The 19,655-nt window shown below is 43.9% G+C and overlaps 1 protein-coding gene across 3 annotated transcripts in view; it reads right to left on the bottom strand.

Moving 5' to 3' along the window:
* Fntb (farnesyltransferase, CAAX box, subunit beta) overlaps nt 1-19,655 on the bottom strand; it is an 86,609-nt gene that overhangs the window by 34,660 nt on the left and 32,294 nt on the right. For 2 of the 3 annotated variants that reach the window (XM_004837401.3, XM_004837403.3), the window contains exons 3-7: nt 18,130-18,202; nt 15,574-15,665; nt 8,095-8,241; nt 7,915-7,998; nt 3,594-3,680 (exon numbers count right to left, since the gene is read on the bottom strand). In XM_004837401.3, the coding sequence (XP_004837458.2) occupies nt 3,594-3,680; nt 7,915-7,998; nt 8,095-8,241; nt 15,574-15,665; nt 18,130-18,202 (483 nt within the window). Of the gene's footprint in view, nt 1-3,593; nt 3,681-7,914; nt 7,999-8,094; nt 8,242-15,573; nt 15,666-15,872; nt 15,993-18,129; nt 18,203-19,655 lie in introns of those variants that run through there. The other variant, XM_004837402.3, reaches the window with a different exon arrangement.

Raw genomic sequence — 19,655 nt, 5'->3', positions numbered from 1 at the left:
AAGATTGTCAAAGTCTCCTATGGGGCAGATGGAGTGAGGACAGAGACAAAGAGAGAGAAGCAAAACAAAACAAAAACACAGAGGAGTGGGCAACATGATGGCATTGGTGGGCAGCATGCACAGTGGTTATCGTCACAGGCAAATCCACTGGTGAGACCTGTGTCTGTGTGTGTGTGTGTGTCCCCAATCCCAGGGTCTTGCTGTGTAGCTGAAGCTGGCCTCAAACTCAATAACTCTGAATCCTCCTGCCTCAGCCTCCCTAATGCTGGGATTACAGGAGTGTGCCACCATACACAGCCCCACTTGATTTCTTTATATTCCAGCTTCATATAAAATTCAATATTCAACCATCTGACATATAAGGAAACTATGACATGACAAAGTTATATATCCCCCAAGGCACAAAGCTAATAACTGGCACACCTGGGACTCAGCCCTGGTGGCCAGGTTTCTGTGTCCACAGGGTGCCTGATGAATCAATCCTGCTGCAGACCATGGCTGCACACTCTGCACATAACAGGAAGTGGTTTCCTGAGGACCACTCGAACTGACTGAGAAACATACACTGAGCCCAGTGGGGATTTGAACTTGGAGTGGACAACAGCAGGGCGTCAGGCCCTCTCTCCCGACTCCATCTTTCCTTGCTCTACTTCGCCCTGAGAATGGTTACAGTAGCCCTGCCCAATGATGGTAACTGCAGGCTGGGTCACTGGTCAAGGGAGAGCAGCTAGAACTTTAATAGAAAGAAAGCCAACCACCCTCCTGTCAGGAAGAAAGAGGTTGCCAGAAAGTGAGGAAGAATCCAGAAAGAGGAGAAGGAAAAGCCCAAATTCTGCCTTTAAACTCAGTCCAAGTTTCTACCTGGCTCCTGAAATACATGTATGAGGAGCAAACCAAAACTGATCTGAGATCGGAGCCACTGGCTACTAAGGTGACAGGTGTGCAGCTGAGGCTGGCCTGCTGACAGCGCGTCCACACACAGGCATGGATATCTTCTGAAGCAATCACACTCTAGTGGAATCCAGTCTCTATGATATAATAGCCCCATGCCCAGGACACAGTGCAAACTACTCCACGGACGCACAAGCAGGGAAGTGTGACGAGCGGACTCCAAGATAACTGGACAAGGTTTTTTTGTTTTTTGGGTTTTTTTTGAGAGAGGGTCTCACTATGTAGTTCAGGCTGGTTTTGAACTCATTATGTAGCTCAGGCTGGCCTCGAACTTGCAGTGATCCTCCTGCCTCAGGCTCCCTGAGTGTTGGCATTACAGACGTGCACCACCATTCCCGGATGGACAGGGGTTTTAAAGAAGATCTAATTCTGTATTTGCCACAATGAAGGAAAAGATACTCATAATGAATAAAAAGATGGGAAATTGGGGCCGGGGATTTAGCTCAGTGATTCCACTGCCTGCCTCGCAAGCACAAGGACCCGAGTTCAATCCCTGGAACGAAAAAAAAAAAAAAAAAAAAAGATGGGAAATCTCAGTTGAGAAACAGAAAATACACTGAAAAACTAAACCCAAGGAGTACCTAGTCTCAATCTCCACACTACAGCTCACTGACTCCTGAGCCCTGCCAAGTCCTCAGGAAACACTGGTTATGTTGTTCTGCCTTATTAATTATGACACCAGAAGCCAGAAGGAAACAGAACAATGCTTACACAATTCAGAAGGAATACAGTTTATACCATTTCCAACTTGGAAATCTCTAACTAAATAAACTATCCAGCAGGTTCTGTGACAAGAATAAAGATATAGTCAAGATGTTAAAAATCTCTCTTCCAGGTGCTTTTTGTTAGGACCTGTCATAGTACAGTACACGCCTCATTAAAACAAGCAAGTCAACTAAACCAAACCAACCAAACATACCCCCAAACAAAGCACAAGGAAAGGAAGTGGATTTCTGGCTGAACGGAAGCTTCTGGATGCCCACTGAGCAGCAAGCTGAGAGCAATCTGTCCAGGCTAAAGCAGGGGCAGAGAGCTGCAAGAGGGATGACCCAGAACACACACACACACACACACACACATGCACACACGCACGCACGCACACACGCGCGCGTGGGCGCACATGCACACAGGGAAACAGAACACCAGAGGTGTCTGTGTGGAGACTAATTTTACAGTGCTGGCAGAGAATTTGGGAGTGAATTCATGAACTATACATTCATGCCATGGATAACTCCAGGAAAATGAAAGTTATACAAAAAATAAATATCATCATAGTATATCATTTGGTTTCAGTGTAAGTTATATAGGTTATATTTACATAGTAATAAGTACTATTTTGGTAAAGTATGCCTTTTGCTTTTCCTTCCTTCCTCCCCTCCCTTTCTCTCTCTCAGTCTACCACTGAGGTACACTCTCAGCCCTGTTCATTTTTTCCTTCTTTCCTTTTCTCCCTTTCTCTCTTCTTTCTTCTTGTTTCCTTTTCTTTCATGCTTTCCTGCCTTCCTCCTTTTCTTTTCTTCCTTTCTTTCTCTCTCTTCTTCCTTTCTCTCTCTCCCCACCTCCATTCCTTTCCTTCCTTTCTTTTTTTGAGGGAGGGGTAGGTTTGAGACAGGGTCTCACTATAGTCCAGGCTGGCCTTGAACTCACTATGAAGTTCAGGCTGGCTCTGAGCTCACTATGTAGCCCAGGCTGGTCTCAAACTCATGATCCTCCTGCCTTTGTTCCCTAGTGCTGGATTACAGGGGTACATCACCATACCTAGCCCTGTTTTCTTCTCCAGATTATTAAATATTTGAAGCATCCAGGAAAGTTAGCAAATAATATGGAGAACATATATGGATCTAACACCTAGCTTAGATTTAACCGTGATGTACACATTAGGCTTTTTTTTTTTTTTTTTTAAAGAAAAGAGCTCTGACAGATATGGTTGATGTGTGTGGCCCTCCCTGATCCCACCTCCTTTGCTCTCTCCCCATTAGTAGCCACTGCCTAAAAGTAGCCCCCATCCTGACCTCGGTATATCTCTTTCCTATAAATGTTTTTATATCCTTCGTATGAACAATATGGAATTGTTTTGCATGTTTTCAAATTTTAAATAAATGTGCTGATGCGGATGTGTTTTCTTTAACACTGTTTCCCCCCAAATACCATTTCTGAGGTTTATCCATATTGATACATGTAGCTCTAGCTCATTTGCTTCAAAACTACATTATATTCCAGTGGAACTCTACCATAACTTACCCACCACATGCTTATGAACACTGAACCTGTTTCCATCTTTTTGCTCTTATAAACAAGTCTTTCTCTCTCATCTCTTTCATGCATGTGTGTGAGTTTCTGTAGGAGTAGAACGACTGGGTCATAAGCAAGGGCACTTGGAGCTATTGCTAAATTGTTCTCCAAATTACTTAAATCAATTTAGACTCCCACCAATATAGTACTCTAGTAAGATTTTGGCCTTTGCCAATCTAAACTATAATACAACATTAATGAAAGTCTGAATTTTTAAAATGTATAGTTATGCAACCCTAATGTAATCTTATATCTCCATCTAGTCCTTTTAAATTTTTCTTTATTTTTGTGAAGTAAAATCTTGATCACCTGTTCTCTAGGAGGCCAAGGGAAATCCTGGCTTCTCTCACCTGGCTATCCATTCAGCAGTGCCCTCAAAGAGGTCTGGAGTGATGATGTTCGTCAGAGAGGCCACCGAGGTGGCACAGTATGCACTTCTGGAAAGATAGAAACAGACAGGAAGCGTTTTAGGTGTTAAGCAGGAGCCTAAGTAAGGCTCAGTGAACTTCTTGGGTGGATTACTTGCTTTGCCTACTAAGCTGTAATCACTTCCTGTGCTAACCCCTGGCACAAGGTCAGCCCTCCCAGGTCTCCAACTGAGAGGTGTGACATTCTGTTTGGATAGTTGCTCACAGAATGGCTTCAATGAAAGAACATGACATTCTCTTCTCCCTATCTCCACATGGTCACATCTGTATCAGAGGAAGTAAGAGCCATATCAATTCATGCTCCTTTCAAAGTTCCTTCCATTCTACGGTGTCATGCAATGACATGATACTCATCTATTTATTCAGCTGTCAGCACTGTTTTAGACCCACGATTGTTGTCTGGATGTGGCATGAGCATATTCAAAGTTAACTACACATTTTCTGCAACAGATATATTCCAAAGCAGCCCACCAAATCCTAATGGTTGCTTAGACCAAACAAGAGGGAAATTAGTAGGTGAGCCCCTTCTTTAACCTCCAGAGGGAGGAAAGAGCTCTGACTTGATGTCAAGCACCTCACCAGTACAGAGAGAGACACACATCTTTTGATGAGAGAGAAGAACACTTTTTTCCTTTTGCTGTTAGATATTGAACCCATGCTAAATATATGCTCCACTACTAAGCTACATCCCTAACTCCTATTTTTTTAAACATTATCATATTTATTTAAAATAATTCTTGCCATTCCATCCTTTCATCTAATTCTTCTCAGGACACATTTTATTTGAGCTCTGTCATGGGACATGCCCACAGACTGCCTTTTCTTTTGCACTACAGTCTTTTCAAATATCCAGCATGGGGAAGACAAAAATTATCTGTACTAATTCTGCTCACAAATCCTTCTTCTAAGATCTCCTAAGGAACATTAAATGGAGGAAAAAGATGGGTTGAATTTCTGTTTTACTCAGTAGAGACATAACAGGAAGCCTAACTTACTGGAGTATTCCAGAGAAATCGCTGCAGAAGCTGCCAGCATTAGTGTCCTGCCAGCATGTTTACCAGCCAGGCTCCTGCTGGCCCAGGGCAGGGGCGCAGGCACCAGGAGCAGGTGAGAGTCCCATGTGACAGTGCCAAATGTTGTCATTTACCACAAGCTAACTTCCAAGGTCGGTCTAATTTCCTTGGGCCTTGATCCTCTCAGAGGGGCTCAGAAGTATTTGTCTCAAATGCTAATGTAACCTCTGAGGCAGGGAAGTGGCCTGTGAAGGAGCTTGCTTCTCACTAATGTGACAATTGAGAAGCAAAGAGTCCCAAATCTCACAGGGAGATGGGAGGGGCCCGACTTTTCCAGGAGTTCCTTCCTCTCTCCCTGTACCCAGTTGTCACAGCTCTTTATCTACACTCCTCGCAGTCACCCAAATCCATCACTATCTTCCACCTGATCAATCACCTGTCTAGTCTCCCTCCTTCCAGTCCTAAAACCAGATGATTTTTACTAAAACACTACGCTCCATTCACAGCAAATGGAGAATATCTAATAAAATACAAATCATCTAATAAAATACAAATCTAATAAAATACAAATACAAATACAAATAATCTAATAAAATACAAATACAAATCCCTGCCCCCTGCCTCGCCCTGTGCCCACCGAAGGTCCCAGATCATAAAATTTAGATTATTGGTCAGGAATAAATCAAGGCTCTTTCCTTAACTGTGATTTGATGGTCTGCAGTACCTCGGAGCTGTGCACATTTGAATAAGCTTGTCTCAGAAATTATCCCAAGTTGTGATAGACCTGAAAGGTCATGTAGAGATCACCCCTGTTTAACCTGGAATGGGAGCAAGCTGGGTCTAGATGCTAATGTCCTGCCACTGACACTTTCCTGAAGGTCAGATCCACTGGCTGGTGCTTCCAGACAAAGGACAATTAAGGAAACAACAAGTGAAAAACAATGGAATTGGGGCCATATAAGCAAGATAAGGAACCTAGATGCCAACCACAAGCTCTATCCAATATATATATATATATATATATATATACCCCTCCATCCATATCCCTAGCACTAGGGGTTGACCCAGGGCCTTTATACTGAGTTACATCCCCAGCCCTTTTAAAATTTTGAGACCAAGTTTACTAAATTGCTAAGTTGCGCAGGCTGGGCTCAAATTTGCAATCCTTCTGCCTCAGCCTCACAGACTACTGAGCTTACAGGCGTGCACCATAGCACTGGCTACCATTTATATCTGTCACCCACCATGTGAGTGAAAAGCACTGGCTCCATGGCAGGAGAGGTGAAGAGGAGTATGGCTCCTGTGCTCTTCAGTGGAACAAATCTATTTTCTTGGAGAAGTTGCCCAGCATTTGTCTATCAAAACTCAATCAGAGCATAGAAAAAGACTGGTGCTTGGACAAATGAGTTTTAGAGAATAATCATATCCAAAAGGATATACAATAAAATATCAAAGGGATCTTGCTATGGTTTGTTTGCTTTTGCTTAATATTAGTAAGTTTTTTAAAGTTAAGTTTCAAGACTGCATATTTAAGGTAGGAATGAAAATGTAGTGACTGTGGTGTCAAGTAAGCCTCTTTCTTAGGAAGAATGAGCACAACACTTTTAACTTAACAGTTATATTGGCTTCATTGGGATATGCAGATAACTAATCTTGTGTTGTTGTTGTTGTTTGAACACACAAATTACATACAGAGGAAAACATTTTAGTATAGGTCTTTGCAGCCTGGTTACCTACTTTTACCTGCAGCATGCTTTATGCTCAGCAACTTTCATGTTTTTTTTTTAAACATATGTGTCTACTTTCATGGTTTTTTTCTCTCCCTGTACTTTCAAACCAATGGTTAAATCAGATGCTGAAGCCAGAATATTAATCAACATGTGTAGAAGCAAATCCAGGCAGTAACAGGAACCTCACCAAAAATGTATGTCTCAGACTAATGACACAAAATGGTATAAAATGTCAGTGATCCATTGCCTTTGAGAAATGACTTGTTCAGTGAGTGGTCTGCATGATTTTTAAGTGCTTGCCTGCCAAGTGAGGAAGAGACTTGCTAGGTATTTCAGACACACTTTTCTTCCTTCTTTTTGCAGTACTAGGGACTGAACCAGGGCGTGTACATGCTATGTAAGTGCTCTATCAACTATACTTCACTTCCTGGAAGATGGCAGACTGATTTGGTGTCCAGGTGCTGGAATACAGCAATGTGAGGAAGAGAAAAAGGAGGGAAGTGGGTCCCTGGGACCCAGCATGGATCTGAAGTGACAACTGAAGCCTACAAGGAGAGCAAAGAGAGAGCCCTCAATGCAAAGGAGGTGGCAAGTGGCATTGTATCCTTGATCCCTGACTCACTGGATAGGAGGGTAGGCTCAAACCTGCAGATGCATGGTGACTACCGGTGTCCTCAGAAGCCTCCACAGAGAAATGCATCAGTGGAATGGAGCAGTGGATACAGCAGACTGCAGTGGCTGCTGAGTTATTCTGGTTCAGATGTCCTCCAGGAGAAGGCAATTGGCCAGTAACCATTTTGGAGAGAGGCCAACTGAGCTCAGAACTCAGAGCAGCTGCAGGCTGGCTCCATCTAGAGGCTCCCAGCGCCAGGGTGAGGCAGAACCAAGTTCAAGTTGGCAGGAAGTCAAGGAGCCAAGTTCAAGGTGGCAGGAGGTGCATGGAGTGTTGCAGGCTGAACAAATTGGGTTCTAGCCTCACAGCCAGAAACCAGCTTGAATTTCAGTGGAACTAAAGGTGCAGGATTCCTGGGATTATCTACTACCTGACTGCAAATCTACTGCTGACTTGCAGGAATTAATAAACACAGATCTGGGCTCTGTCTACCAATGACTGCAGAGACACGCACTGAAATGGACTTTTTTTTCTTTTCTTGGTTTTTCTTTTTTTTGGTTGATTTTTGTTTTTACATGAGTGTGAACATTGTTTCTAGTTTTCCTGTCATTGTTGTTCTGTATATCTGTTAGGTATATCATTTTACACTAAAATTTTATAATAAAAGCAATTTGTTTCTAATACTTTGAGATTTACATAAAAGAAATCAAGATATAGTGACACCTGAGGACATCTGTATCATATCTACAAAGATTACGACATGGTATCACTGATGTGTCATCTGCCTGTCACTCTGGGACAAAGCAGCAGCTCGGCTGCACTGTTCCTGGGCATGGCATCTCTGACAACAGAGCAGCTCTAGAAGTGTGATGCAGCTGCCTACTCACCTTGCATCCACCTCACCTCCAACATGCATGAGAAAAGAGCCGTCGGGCTGCTTCAGTGAGTACAGGTACTGGAGAAGCTTCTCTCTGTGAAACAGCGGGGAGAGGGCAGAAGGCAATGGTCAGTGCAGTGGGGTGGGTGGAGCCCTTTGGAGCCCCTGGCCCGGCCAGCTGTGGCTGTACCTGTTAATGATGTCATACGCCTCCTCCGTGCCGATGATGCACAGTGCGTTGATGGCTGCATATGTGGGTGCAAGGTGTGGCTGCTGACCAGGGCCCCCTCCAAAGCCACCGTCGGGACTTTGACACAGCTCCAGAAACTGACACACACTAGGTACGTGGCCGAAGGGAAAACAAGGTTGAGAGCATTAATTTCCAAACAATTCCCACCGAAGTCCACATCTTTCTAATTATCTCCCCTCCTTCAAAAGAAAAAAAAAAATCTGCCCCGAAAGCTCAACTCTCTACACAGTTATCATCAAGTTCGTACAGGCTCCTGAGTCTTGTATTTAAGCATTTGCGGTCAGGAATCACAGAACACAAGGCTGGGAAGAAACAGGCTGCCAGACTGAGACTCTCCTAGCCTTTTCACTTGGCTCAAAGCCCTGGATCTGGGGTACCAGTCTCCTTCCTTTGGGGACCACACAGCCTTTGGATTTTGCTTAGTACTTAGTGTTCAACTGCTTCTTTACACACTGGCCACCTGGCCTTGGCCCATTGCTGAGGTCTTCCCAGAACACAGAGATGCCTCTCGAGTTCACTGCTACGTGCGCGGCACCACTTCTTCCTGCCCTCATTCCTGTAAGAAGCTTCAGTTGAAGGGAAAGAGAGGAGGCTCACACAATGCTCAGGGACGGTGGCAATGCCATAGGGGCACAGGTGACGTGTGTCATAAGAGAACAGAAGTCTGTGGGGTCCTGGAGAGGATTTCAAGCCAATCCAAAAGGGCTCCTGTCCCCTCATGGAGGAAAACTGCTTACTAAGGGTTTGCTTCTGAGCACAGCATCGAGATTTACATTCCTGCTTTAGGTGACATCAAGAGAGCCCCTATTTGTCGGGCGTCCTCCGAAGTTCTCTGGAAAGTTCTCCAAAGTTCCAAGTCCCCACTTATCAAGTTGTTTACCCAGGACTCAACAGGTCACAGTCTTACAAGGAAAAAACTCCACATAAGAGACCACACAGCAAACCTGTTTCTTTCTAGTGCTCAGGTGATCTCCTACCCCTTTTTGAGACAAAGTTTCACTATGTAGCCCAGACTGGCCTCAAACTCGGGATTCTCCTGCCTCAGCCACCCAAGTGATGGGATTAGAGCCAGGCACCACCACATCGGGCTAGGGGCTTATTTTCTGAGCTCTTTCATCTCATTATTTCTTATGCATTGCTCCCAGGGAGTCCACATAGGCTAAGCTCCATGAAGACACAAGTTCTTTGTGGCTTTCCCACCTCATATTTGATCACTTCATTTCAGACCTTTTACCTTTGGGTCAGGGACAGCAACAGAAAATGCTCCCACCTGGCTATTTCAGTTTTGAAATCTCACAAATTAAAACAATATCCATTCACCTCTATTTACACCCAAAATTTAATTGTAGGAAACACAAGGATTGAAACTGAGGCTGACAGAGAAGCAAGACAACTCTTGTCATATTTTTTTAATAGAAATTGTTCCTAACATATTTTCTAAATTATCATACCATTTCCCAGAAACAAAGAGCTAACAAACTCAAATCCCAACAAGATTGGCTGCAATAGCCTACTCAGTTTTCTATACCACAAATGCAAAAGGTTGAGCTGATATAAACAGTAGCTCAGTGGTAGAGGATTTCCCCAGTGTGAATGTGATGTGGGTTTGATCCATAGCAAAATAAAAGAATAAAAACTCAGCAATTACTTAAATGAAGAAAGAAAAAAAAAAGAGTCACCTAAGCAATTCATTCCCTTCTCCAGCACCTAAGATAGAATTGTGCTGAATGACCCAGTGGCCTGAAGTTTGGCAGGAGTGAGGATCTGAATGTACCAGACACTCCGATATCGCCCCTCCATGCCAAGTGTCCTCAGCTGACATACTGCGTCTGACTGCCCGACTGTGCTAAGAGCTGGAGGTGGGGCTCCTGAGTCTCACTTCCCCGTGCAGAACATTCTGATCCCCTGGCTTTCCAGCTTGCACCTTAAGGAACTGGCAAAGTGACCACAAGGCCACCAGCTGTGGCCTTAGCAGTTCTGAAAACCAAGATGTTAATGGTACTTCAGTCTATCAAAAAGGAGAGAAAAACTTAGAGATCAAAAATTCACCAACTAATAAAAAAAATTACAAGCAAGAAACGCTGTGTAAACAACAAAGTGGCCTGTTTTTTGACTCCTTTACATATACTATAGACACTTAGATGAGCCTGTGGATCAACTTTCTTTTGATGTCAGCAAGGCTTTTCCAATTCTAGCCTCCACAACAATCACCAACAAAGTGAAAAACTTATCTTTGGGGAGGATTTTCAAACCCAAAATGTGTGTTGTCAGAATCACTGGGGAGCTAATAAGGATTACACAGCCCATGGCCTCCTGAAGCCAGCAAAAGCCCAGACCTCACTTGGGTGTTTAAAAAAATTCAACTGGGTGTGGTGGTGCATGCCTGTTATTCTAGCACTCTAGGAAGCTGAGGCAGGAACATTGCAAGTTCAAGCCCAGCCTGGGAAGTTTAGTAACTCAGTGAGACTCTGTCTCAAAAGTAAAAAATAAAAAGGGCTGGGGAGTTAGCTCAGTGCAAAGGCCCTGGGTTCAATCCCCAGTAGCCAAACACACAAAACCAAAACAAAAAAATCCAATGCCATGGCCACACCTAATATGGATTAAATCAGAATCACTGAGGATGCACCCAGGTGGCAGTATTTTTTAAAAGCTCCCTCTGTGACTCTAATGTTCACCCAAGTACTGTAGCAGTGACTCTCAAACTTGACTGTGCACAGAATCACCAGAGAATCTTGTGACACCGTAGTCTAATTCTAAATTGCATGGGCCTGAGAGTCTGAATTTCTAACAGCCTCCTTCAGAACACCCATGCCCCTAGCCACAAGAGGCTGTTTAACATTTAATTTAAACTTAGTAAAATTCAAAATTCAAAAAATAAAACCTCATCATCTCAACCACACATGAACCATATTTCAAGCACTCAACAATCAAATTCGGCAGTAGCTATCAAATAGGACCGCAGAAGTCCTGCCAAGAACACTCCCATTACAGTGGAAAGTTCTAGTCACCACTGCTCTATCATTCAGACATTAAAGATTATGCAAGAGGATCAAGTTCAAAGCAAGAATGTCAGTGATTTACTATCAGCCTTATAAGAGGTTTACTTGACTTTCAGGTAATGGTTGAGGATTATTCTAAAGTGGTTGGTTCTGAACAAGATTGTCACCAATGAGGATGAAGGATTCAAAAGTATATGCAATCTTGGTGTGGTGGTGCACACTGTAATCCCAGCACTCTGGGAGGCTGAGGCAGGAAGACTGCAAATTTGAGCCCAGCTGGAGCAACTTGTGAGCCCCTGTCTCAAAATAAAAAATTTAAAAAGGTCTGGGGATATTGTTCATTGTGAAGGTCCTGGGTTCAATCTCCCATACTGCAAAAAAAAAGGTATGCACAGAAACTAAGTAATACAAAACAGAGAAACAAATCAGAGTCCAGAATAAAACAAATGAAACAGATAAAGTACTAAGTAATACATTTAAGAAGGCAGGGATGGGGAATGGGTAAAGCATGTAAATACAAGATGGGAAATGACTAGGAACACAGCAGGAAAAGGACCAGAAATTAAAGTCCCTGAGGAGTGAATAATCAGTAACAAAAACATGTGTGTTTTTGTTTGTTTGTAAGTACTAGGGATCAAACTCAGGTCTTGGAGACAAGTACCTTGCCAAGGAACTACATACTTAGCCCATTTCATCTCATCTCATCTCACTTCATTTCATTTTGAGACTGGGTCTCCCTAAGTTGCCCAGGTTGGCCCTGAACTGGCAATTCTCCTGCCTCAGCCTCCTAAGTACTGTAGCTGGAATTATAGGTGTGCAGCACTGTGCCCAGGAAAAAGAAATAAATTAAAAAACACGCTTTTTAAAGGCATCATAAACATAGCACAGTTCAGAACTATATCTAAAAAAACCCTAACTTTAACAGTGCAGTGGTCTCCCTGTGGTTTTCACTTTGCTCTGTATTTTCATTTCAGCAGCTTTTAATAACAAAGCATGGGATTCTCTTTACACACTGATTCCTCTTGTGCTAAAATCATTAAGCAAAGTAAATGTCGGATTCAAAACATTAGTTTACTTTTTGTAAATGAACATGTCTATCTGTATAATCACTTAAGAGAAGCAAGCTAAATTCCTCTCTGAATATATCCCTCTTGAAACATCTGATAGCAGCAGCAGAAAAAGAATGGCCTTGCTGGCTTTGGTCAGCAGTCACAGTCACTGACAGAAGTGATTTTGTCCACTAGAGGGAACTCATATTACCATATTGTTCCCTAAACAAACAGAAGCAAAGAGAGAACAAAATAGGAAAGCGAGAGAAACTCCTGTGTATGTGCAAAGTAAGTGTGCAGCGAATGCCAGGAGGGGTAGGGAAGTGAGTAGGCAAATAATAAAATTCAAGCTATACCTGCCTCTATGCCACTTAATAACTATATGAAGGGAAAAAAATCTGATCACTTTTCAAAGCATTCCTTTTCCCTGCACAAAATAAGTAAAAAGGCAATATCCTATTTCAGGTAGTCTCAAAGAGAAAATACCCCATATTTTTATAAAAGATATTAAGATTGCTCTGAATCTTAATAAAAAGTTTATTTCCTTATAGAAAGGGATCATTAGGGGGTTTTTTTTGGTACCAGGGATCGAACTTGGGTCCTTGCACTTGTGCAGCAGGCGGCAAAACCACTAAGCTAAATCTCCAGCCCTAAAGGGACCACTAGGTTTTGTTCACAATGTCTATATTATTATCTGCATCTAGAATTAACTGCCTGCTAAGCACATAACAAAATACAGTAACATTATTGGAAGGTCCAAGTTATTCTTTAAAAGTTCATTAAATCAGTGCTCAGAAGGGCCAGTGGTTCCACTGCCTGCCTCACAAGAACAAGGTCCTGAGTTCGATCCCCAGTACCAAAACCCAAAAAAAAACCAAAAAAAAAAAAAAAAAAAATCATTGCTAGGAAGAACCAGAGGAAAAGTTCTTATAGCAGCTGTGAAGCGTGAAGCAGAATCTCTCAGCCATTAATTATCAAGTGGCTCTCGAAATTAGGACAAGTAAGTCTCTTTATTTTCATTTTTTGGTCTTTTGAGACAGGGTCTCACTTTGCAGCTCAGGCAGGCCTCTAACTCTTGATCCTCCTTACTCAGCCCAGTCCAGTGCTACTATTACAGGCATGCACTGCTACACCCAGTTTCTTTATTTTCAAAGCAGTCTTGTAATTCATTGTAGAAATTTTAGGAAATGTAAGTAAGCTCAGAGAGGAAACATTTTAAATCACCTTTAACCTCCCTATGCAGGTTTGTGTGTATCCTTCTTTTCTTTTAAATGCATAAGATAATCTATATTTTTAATCTATCAAAGTTGAATTTTTTTTGAAGCAAAACCTTTATCGGTACATTTTAGATATACATAATGATAACACTCATCATAGGGAATTTGTACCTGTACAAGATATATCTTGCTTCTTCTTTTTATCCCATTTCCCTCCCCTCCCTTCAACCCCTCTTCCCCTTTAAAAGTTGAATTTTAGGGGCTGGAGATGTGGCTCAGTGGCGGAGCACCTGCCTAGCATTTGCATAGGTTATGGGTTCAATCCCTAACCGCCTCCCCAAAATTTAAAAATTGAATATTTTTATCCATTTTCACTTCACATCTCTTTATATAAATATGTACATTTATATACAAGTTTAAATATATTTTAAAAGTTTTAAATGTATACCTATATTATTTCTTTGTATTTATATACTGTAATTTACTTAAACTTTAAATGGATGTTAAAGCCCCCTAACTGTTGGTATTTAGGTTGTTTCCAGTTGCTCACCGTGAAAACCCCTTTAAAGGGTTCCCCTTTTCCTCTCTGGTGTTACCACAAAAGCAGCTTTGACACGTATTCCTTCAAAAAACCCCAATGATAACGAGTTTGAGGCCAGTGTGGGCTACATAGTGAGTTCAAAGCCAGCCTGAATTAGAGAGCGAGACCTTGTCTTGGCAAACAAACTGAACCCAATGATAAAACACCAACTACACAATCCAGAAAAAACTGAATCGACAGCGACTTGAGTTCCTCCACTTGCAGGAAACTCCCATCACTGTCTCCCAGCTTTAACCTGGTCTATGTCTGCTGTCAGGCATCTGCTCGTCACTCACACAAAACCCTCCCTTTTCTTTCTGCGTCTCTCCCGGGGCGACTTTCCCGTTCTTAGCCTAGTGTACATCCTGAGGGTGTAGGTGTGGGGGAAAAATGCCCCTCAACCCCGAACTGGTATTTCAAAAACACATGGGCCTTTATTTTGACAATTTAATTCCTATTACTGCAGAAACTGTGTCCAACTCTACTTCCAGTGCTGGAAGCAATCCTGATCAAAACAGTGCATGTTTTCTCTCTGCCTCAGAAAGCGGGTGTCACACGAGTTAAGGGCTTAATTCATTATTATCTTCCCCTTCCACATTCATCACAAGACACCCTGCTCAGGAAAGCAAGAATGAGAGGTTATTGTTAAGAGAGAATGAATGAGACAATGTGACTTCTGTTCTTCTGACCTGACAATGTGACTAAGGCAGGGACACTGTGACCAGGGAGGGCTCCAGTGAGCCTCCTCCAGTCACCACAGAGCTGCCACCTTGTGCTGTGAAAAATGAACTTGGCTCAGGGTCCTAGCCCCATATTCCTGGCCCTCAGGAACACCACGGGGAGCAGAGGAACGCAAGCCAAGAGGACAGGCTCACTCTCTGGGTGTCTTGGATTCCACTCCTGGCTGTCCCTTCCTATCCCAGGTATCCCTAAGACTGGAGTCATTATCAGTTTTTTTCTTCCCTAAGATATAAACTGTGATGAGCTTCTGAGAATGAGGTGCCATTCTGTGAGCACCATCTGCACAAGCAGCTCGGGAAGAATCTCAGCTGTTTAGATTTCTAGTCATCAAAAGTTTATGAAAATTCTGAGTCATGACACAGGTACACTAAGACAGTGACCCATCCAGTCCTGTCAAGAGCTACCCCACACCGCAGGCACTGAGGAAGAGGCACTTCCAAAGAGGTGGCCATGGAGGACAAAGGCAATTTTGCTCACTGAATTGGCTATGCTTCCCTACAGCAGCTATGCAAACATATCCTGTACTTCCCAGTGAAATCGTATCTCTCAGAGTTGGTGGTAAAAACTTTTCTCAAAGATCAGAGCCAAGAGCCAAAAGAAAAGGCCACAGAAGGAACCAGAATCCTTTTCTTGGGAGTTCAAAGTCTTATTCTACCCACCACCAACTTACAATAGGCATTTGAAGTGGAGGAGTTTCAGGAAGCTGCTAGAGATCAAGAGAAGAGCAAGGTTTTCTTGGTAGCACTTTTGTTCCCCCGTCACAACAAACAAAAAGGAACCCCAGAGTCAGGATACAGCCCCAGAGAGTACCCCTGATTCCCTACCAGACTCACTCTGTGGCCACTATCTGGGGAATAGGCTCGTCTAGGAGCTCCAAGCTGTGCAGGATCCAGTAGCAGAGCCATGGGCGGCTGGCATCCAGACACTGTGAGAGGGACAGGAAGAAAACACACCCGGTTCAGAGTCATTCCAAGACCTGCTGACAAGGCTGGTTCTGTCTCACTCCCTGCAGCCTGGTAAGGGGAGGAGGGCACCCTCACTTGGTGAATGAGGGGTGCTTTACTTTGTGGCCTTAGCCAGGACTGAAATGATCACCTGTGAGAAAAGGAAAAAGGGATTTAAAAAAGTTTACCTTAGACCCAACAAGTCCCTTTCCAGCAGACATCTAAGGAAGCTGAGCAGAAGACTTCTTACATTTCAGGAAGTTAAGGGCTGCTCTCTTCCTGGTACAGACCCAAGGAATTTATATAATCTCAGAAAGAGAGTTCCTGGATTAACTCATTCTCAGATCCAATAAATATTTGGTAACTACTTGTGCCAAGCACTGTTACAAACGCTGGGGGCAGATAATGAAAAGGAATTTGGTTCTGATTCTGCAGATGTTTGGGGTGTAGAATATGTGTCATCTTAGAAGAAGAGGGCTTTAGATAGTCACAGTAAGAACAAGTTCCTCTGTGTTTTTCGGGAACAAAGCAGAGCACAGCACACAAGTATATGCTCCTGTACAAATCCTGGAAACAGTCTGAGTGAGCATGGAAGAGCTCTCTTCTGCCTGGGGAGCTGGCAGAGGCTTCCAAAGGTGACATGTAGACAGACCTCGATCCTAACTCAAGGCCTACATGGCTACTGAGATTCAGGGCTAGGCTGGCCGGGTAGTAGTAGTGTTCCAGTTATATAATGAGGTCCAGAGAAATTAACTTTTTCCAGATTATAAGAATACTAAATGTCAAAGCCAAGACAAGAATGTAGGTCTTTAGACTTTTAATTCAGTGTTCATTTCATAAACCCAAGCTGCTGACCTCTTCAAAAATGTGCTGACAATCCCAGCTGGGATTAACCGGTCACCCGGGGGCCAGGCTGAAGACACTGCTAAGCATTCGGCCTAAGTTTGAATCACAGTTCTTCTCGCTAGCTATGTGCCTTTGAGCAAATTACCTTATCTATGGCTACTTCCTTCTCTGTAAAAAATAAAGACTGCCGTAACTCATGGTATAACTACAAGACTAGGCAAGAGAATGCCAGGTGAGATTTTACCACACTGTTCAGTAGACTGCTAGCTGCTATGGCATTACCTGTATCAAGCTGATGGGATCTGTTACAGTTTGGGTCTAAAATGCGCCCCCAAAGTTTCCTGTGTTCCAAGGGAGGCCTTTAGGAAAACAATTGGATCATAAGGTCACTAACCTCACCAATGACATGGGATATTAGGAGGTGGGGCCCAGCTGGGGGAAGTGGGTCGCTGGGGGTGAGGGCTCCCTACTTCCTGGCTTCCACAAGATGAGCAGCTCTCCTCTTCCATCCCTTTCTGCCTTGGAGTCAGCCAACCATGGACTAAGACCTGTGAAACCATGAACCAAAAGAAACCTTTTCTCCTTGAAGTTGTGTGTCAGGGATTTAGTCCCAGCAATGGAAAGATGATTAATACAAGACACTAACCAGTGAGGCTGTGACTGGGAGACTGAAAGCTGATAGCCCACAAGCCACATCCAGCCTATGGATGTGTTCTGTTGGTTTATTTAACTGGAATTGGTTTCAACATTTAACTAAGAGGAGAGTCATATAAAATCTGGATTTCTGGCTTTATTTGAGGGAAAAAATGTGGCAACCTTGAGTCTGCATTTGCCAAAGGCTGCACCAGTAGAGATGGGGTAAATACACAAGGTCTCCAGTTAACCTTGACCTCCCCTCAGCCCAATATGCCTAGCTTTACTACCTGCTTGGGCCCTATATGCATTGGAGTTGGCAAATCTGTGCCATAATAATCAAATGTAGAACCTCCAAATAAAAGTAGATTAAAAGTGGGGCTGCTCTGTGTAACATGAGTGAGGAAGACTGGAGCCCTCCTGCTCACCTCCACCCCCTGTGCCTGTCACCCAGGCCCCAAGCCTTCCACCACCACAAGCCCCTGAGCTCCTCTGCAAACCCTAGGGCTCTGGGAAATACACTTTAATCCACGCAAAGTTGGGCTGACAGTGTTAAATGCAAGGGGTGCTCTCCGAGGTTCATGTGCTGGTCTTCTAGCTGGGAGGGAACTAGCTCAGTTTAGAGCAGAGACCTGGGCCTAACTAGGTAACTGACTTAGCTATCAAGGGGTTGGGCCAAAGCGTGTGAAACCCTCAGCTGTGACCACACAGTGGAGGAAAGCCTCACTCCATCGGAGTGCCCCACCAGTTCTAGGAGAAGATGAGACTGGAGTGGCCTGGCTCTGCTCCTGTCAGAAGTGGCGTCCAGGCTGGTGACAGTGTCCTGGTTCCTGTCAGAGCCACATGGTATGTGTGAATCTGCAACAAGTCAGGCCCCAAAGCATTTTCCATTCAAATGGGGGAAAAACAAAAAAGGAAGACTTGGTAAAGAACTTGACAGAAAGAATTTCTGGGCAACGTATTTACCTCGTAGGCATCAGTCAGTTGTCGAAGGCCTCTTTTCAGATAATGGAAGTGCTTCTCCCTCTGCAAAATAAGCCTGGAAAGACAAAGAGCCTATAAGCCTGTCGTGGTAGCTCATGGTTTTTCTTCACATAGGCACACATACACACACACACATATACACATGTGTGCACACACACACATTTCTGAAGTGAGTGAATACTGTGCTGAGACACTGCAATGAGCACACACTGCCAGGTGCGTGATAGTCCCCCAGGAAGTTCCGCCGGCATGCAACTGAGACAGATACCCTTGTGCCTCTCCATCCGTAAGCACTCAGTTAGCCGTTGTCCTTTCAGTCTTTTCCTCTGGAATCGTTCCTCTGAGATCTATACTTGTTAGCTGCCTTCCCCTCAGTTATTCATCTATTATTCCCTCTCGAAATTCCACCTCCCATGTGCTGACCCACAGCCCTGGCCAGAGGATGGTGTTTGTCTTCTGCAGCCAGCCACGTCCTGGGCACTGAGGTCAGCAGTACTGGCTCTGAGATGGAATGTGCCGCCCCTGGCCACCTGCACAGGCAGACAGAGGCGCCACTTCTTGCTTGGTATAGCAAAATGGGCCTGTGTGGTTATGGAAGGAAGAAAAAGGGCAAGAGCGTCCAGACATCCACTGTGCTTGTTGACTACAGAGATGAAAGGGAAGAGAACCATTCCTCGTTCTAGGTAGGCAACTCAAGAATTATTTATAGCATTCCCACTGTCCTGTGCTCGAAACGAGGCCATTAATGCAATCTCCATCTGAGTCTCCCAATTCAGTAATGGAAAAGAGATACATATATAAACAGCTGAAAAACAAGGGAGAAAATAGGCAGGTTTCAGAAAGGTAAAACATAACATACTACTGAGGTTCAAAGAGGAGGAATCTTGTTAAAAACAGAATGATGGGCAAAATTTGTGTGGAAGAGGCAGAATTTGAAGTGGGTGGCCCTGGCAGAGGAGAAAATTTTAATTTTACTTACAGCCTAGGCTGCAGATAGTTGATGGCTAATGTAGTATGCAGCACAGGCATCAAGCATACAAGGCGAGTGACAGAGGGAGGGCTACCTGGCCTCAAAAAGAACTGAGAGAGAAACTGCAGCAAAGGTAGCTGAGGCCCTTTCTACAGGGGCCTGGGAGGCAAGCTGAGGAATTCCTACTCAGTTTAGTAGGCAAAGGGAAGCCCAGAAGGCTTTTGAGCCAAGAGAAAAATGACCAGAGCTGTGCTTCGGAAAAAGAATCTGCTAGCAGGCCCTAGTGAGTGTTTACAAACCAAGCTAAGGGGAAGCACTTTGGTGAGTACAAAGCTACACAGAGCGACCAGGGGCAAGTGCTGAGGCCCAAACTAGCCTGGGCACCCTTAATGAACTCACTGCTGGACGTGTGGATCAAGATACTGAGGGCAGCCGGAAACACACGTGCTGTGTTGGACATGGTCTGTCCCCTCCAACAGCCACACAGGGGTTTGATTCTCAGCATATGGTGTTGAGAGGCAGTGGGCTCTGTGAGCCG

This window comes from Heterocephalus glaber, unplaced genomic scaffold (genome assembly GCF_053883595.1).
Source record: "Heterocephalus glaber isolate CG9 unplaced genomic scaffold, H.glaber_assembly_v1.0 deba00001608, whole genome shotgun sequence".
NCBI lineage: Eukaryota > Metazoa > Chordata > Mammalia > Rodentia > Bathyergidae > Heterocephalus > Heterocephalus glaber.
This window is presented reverse-complemented; position numbering and strand designations above follow the sequence as displayed.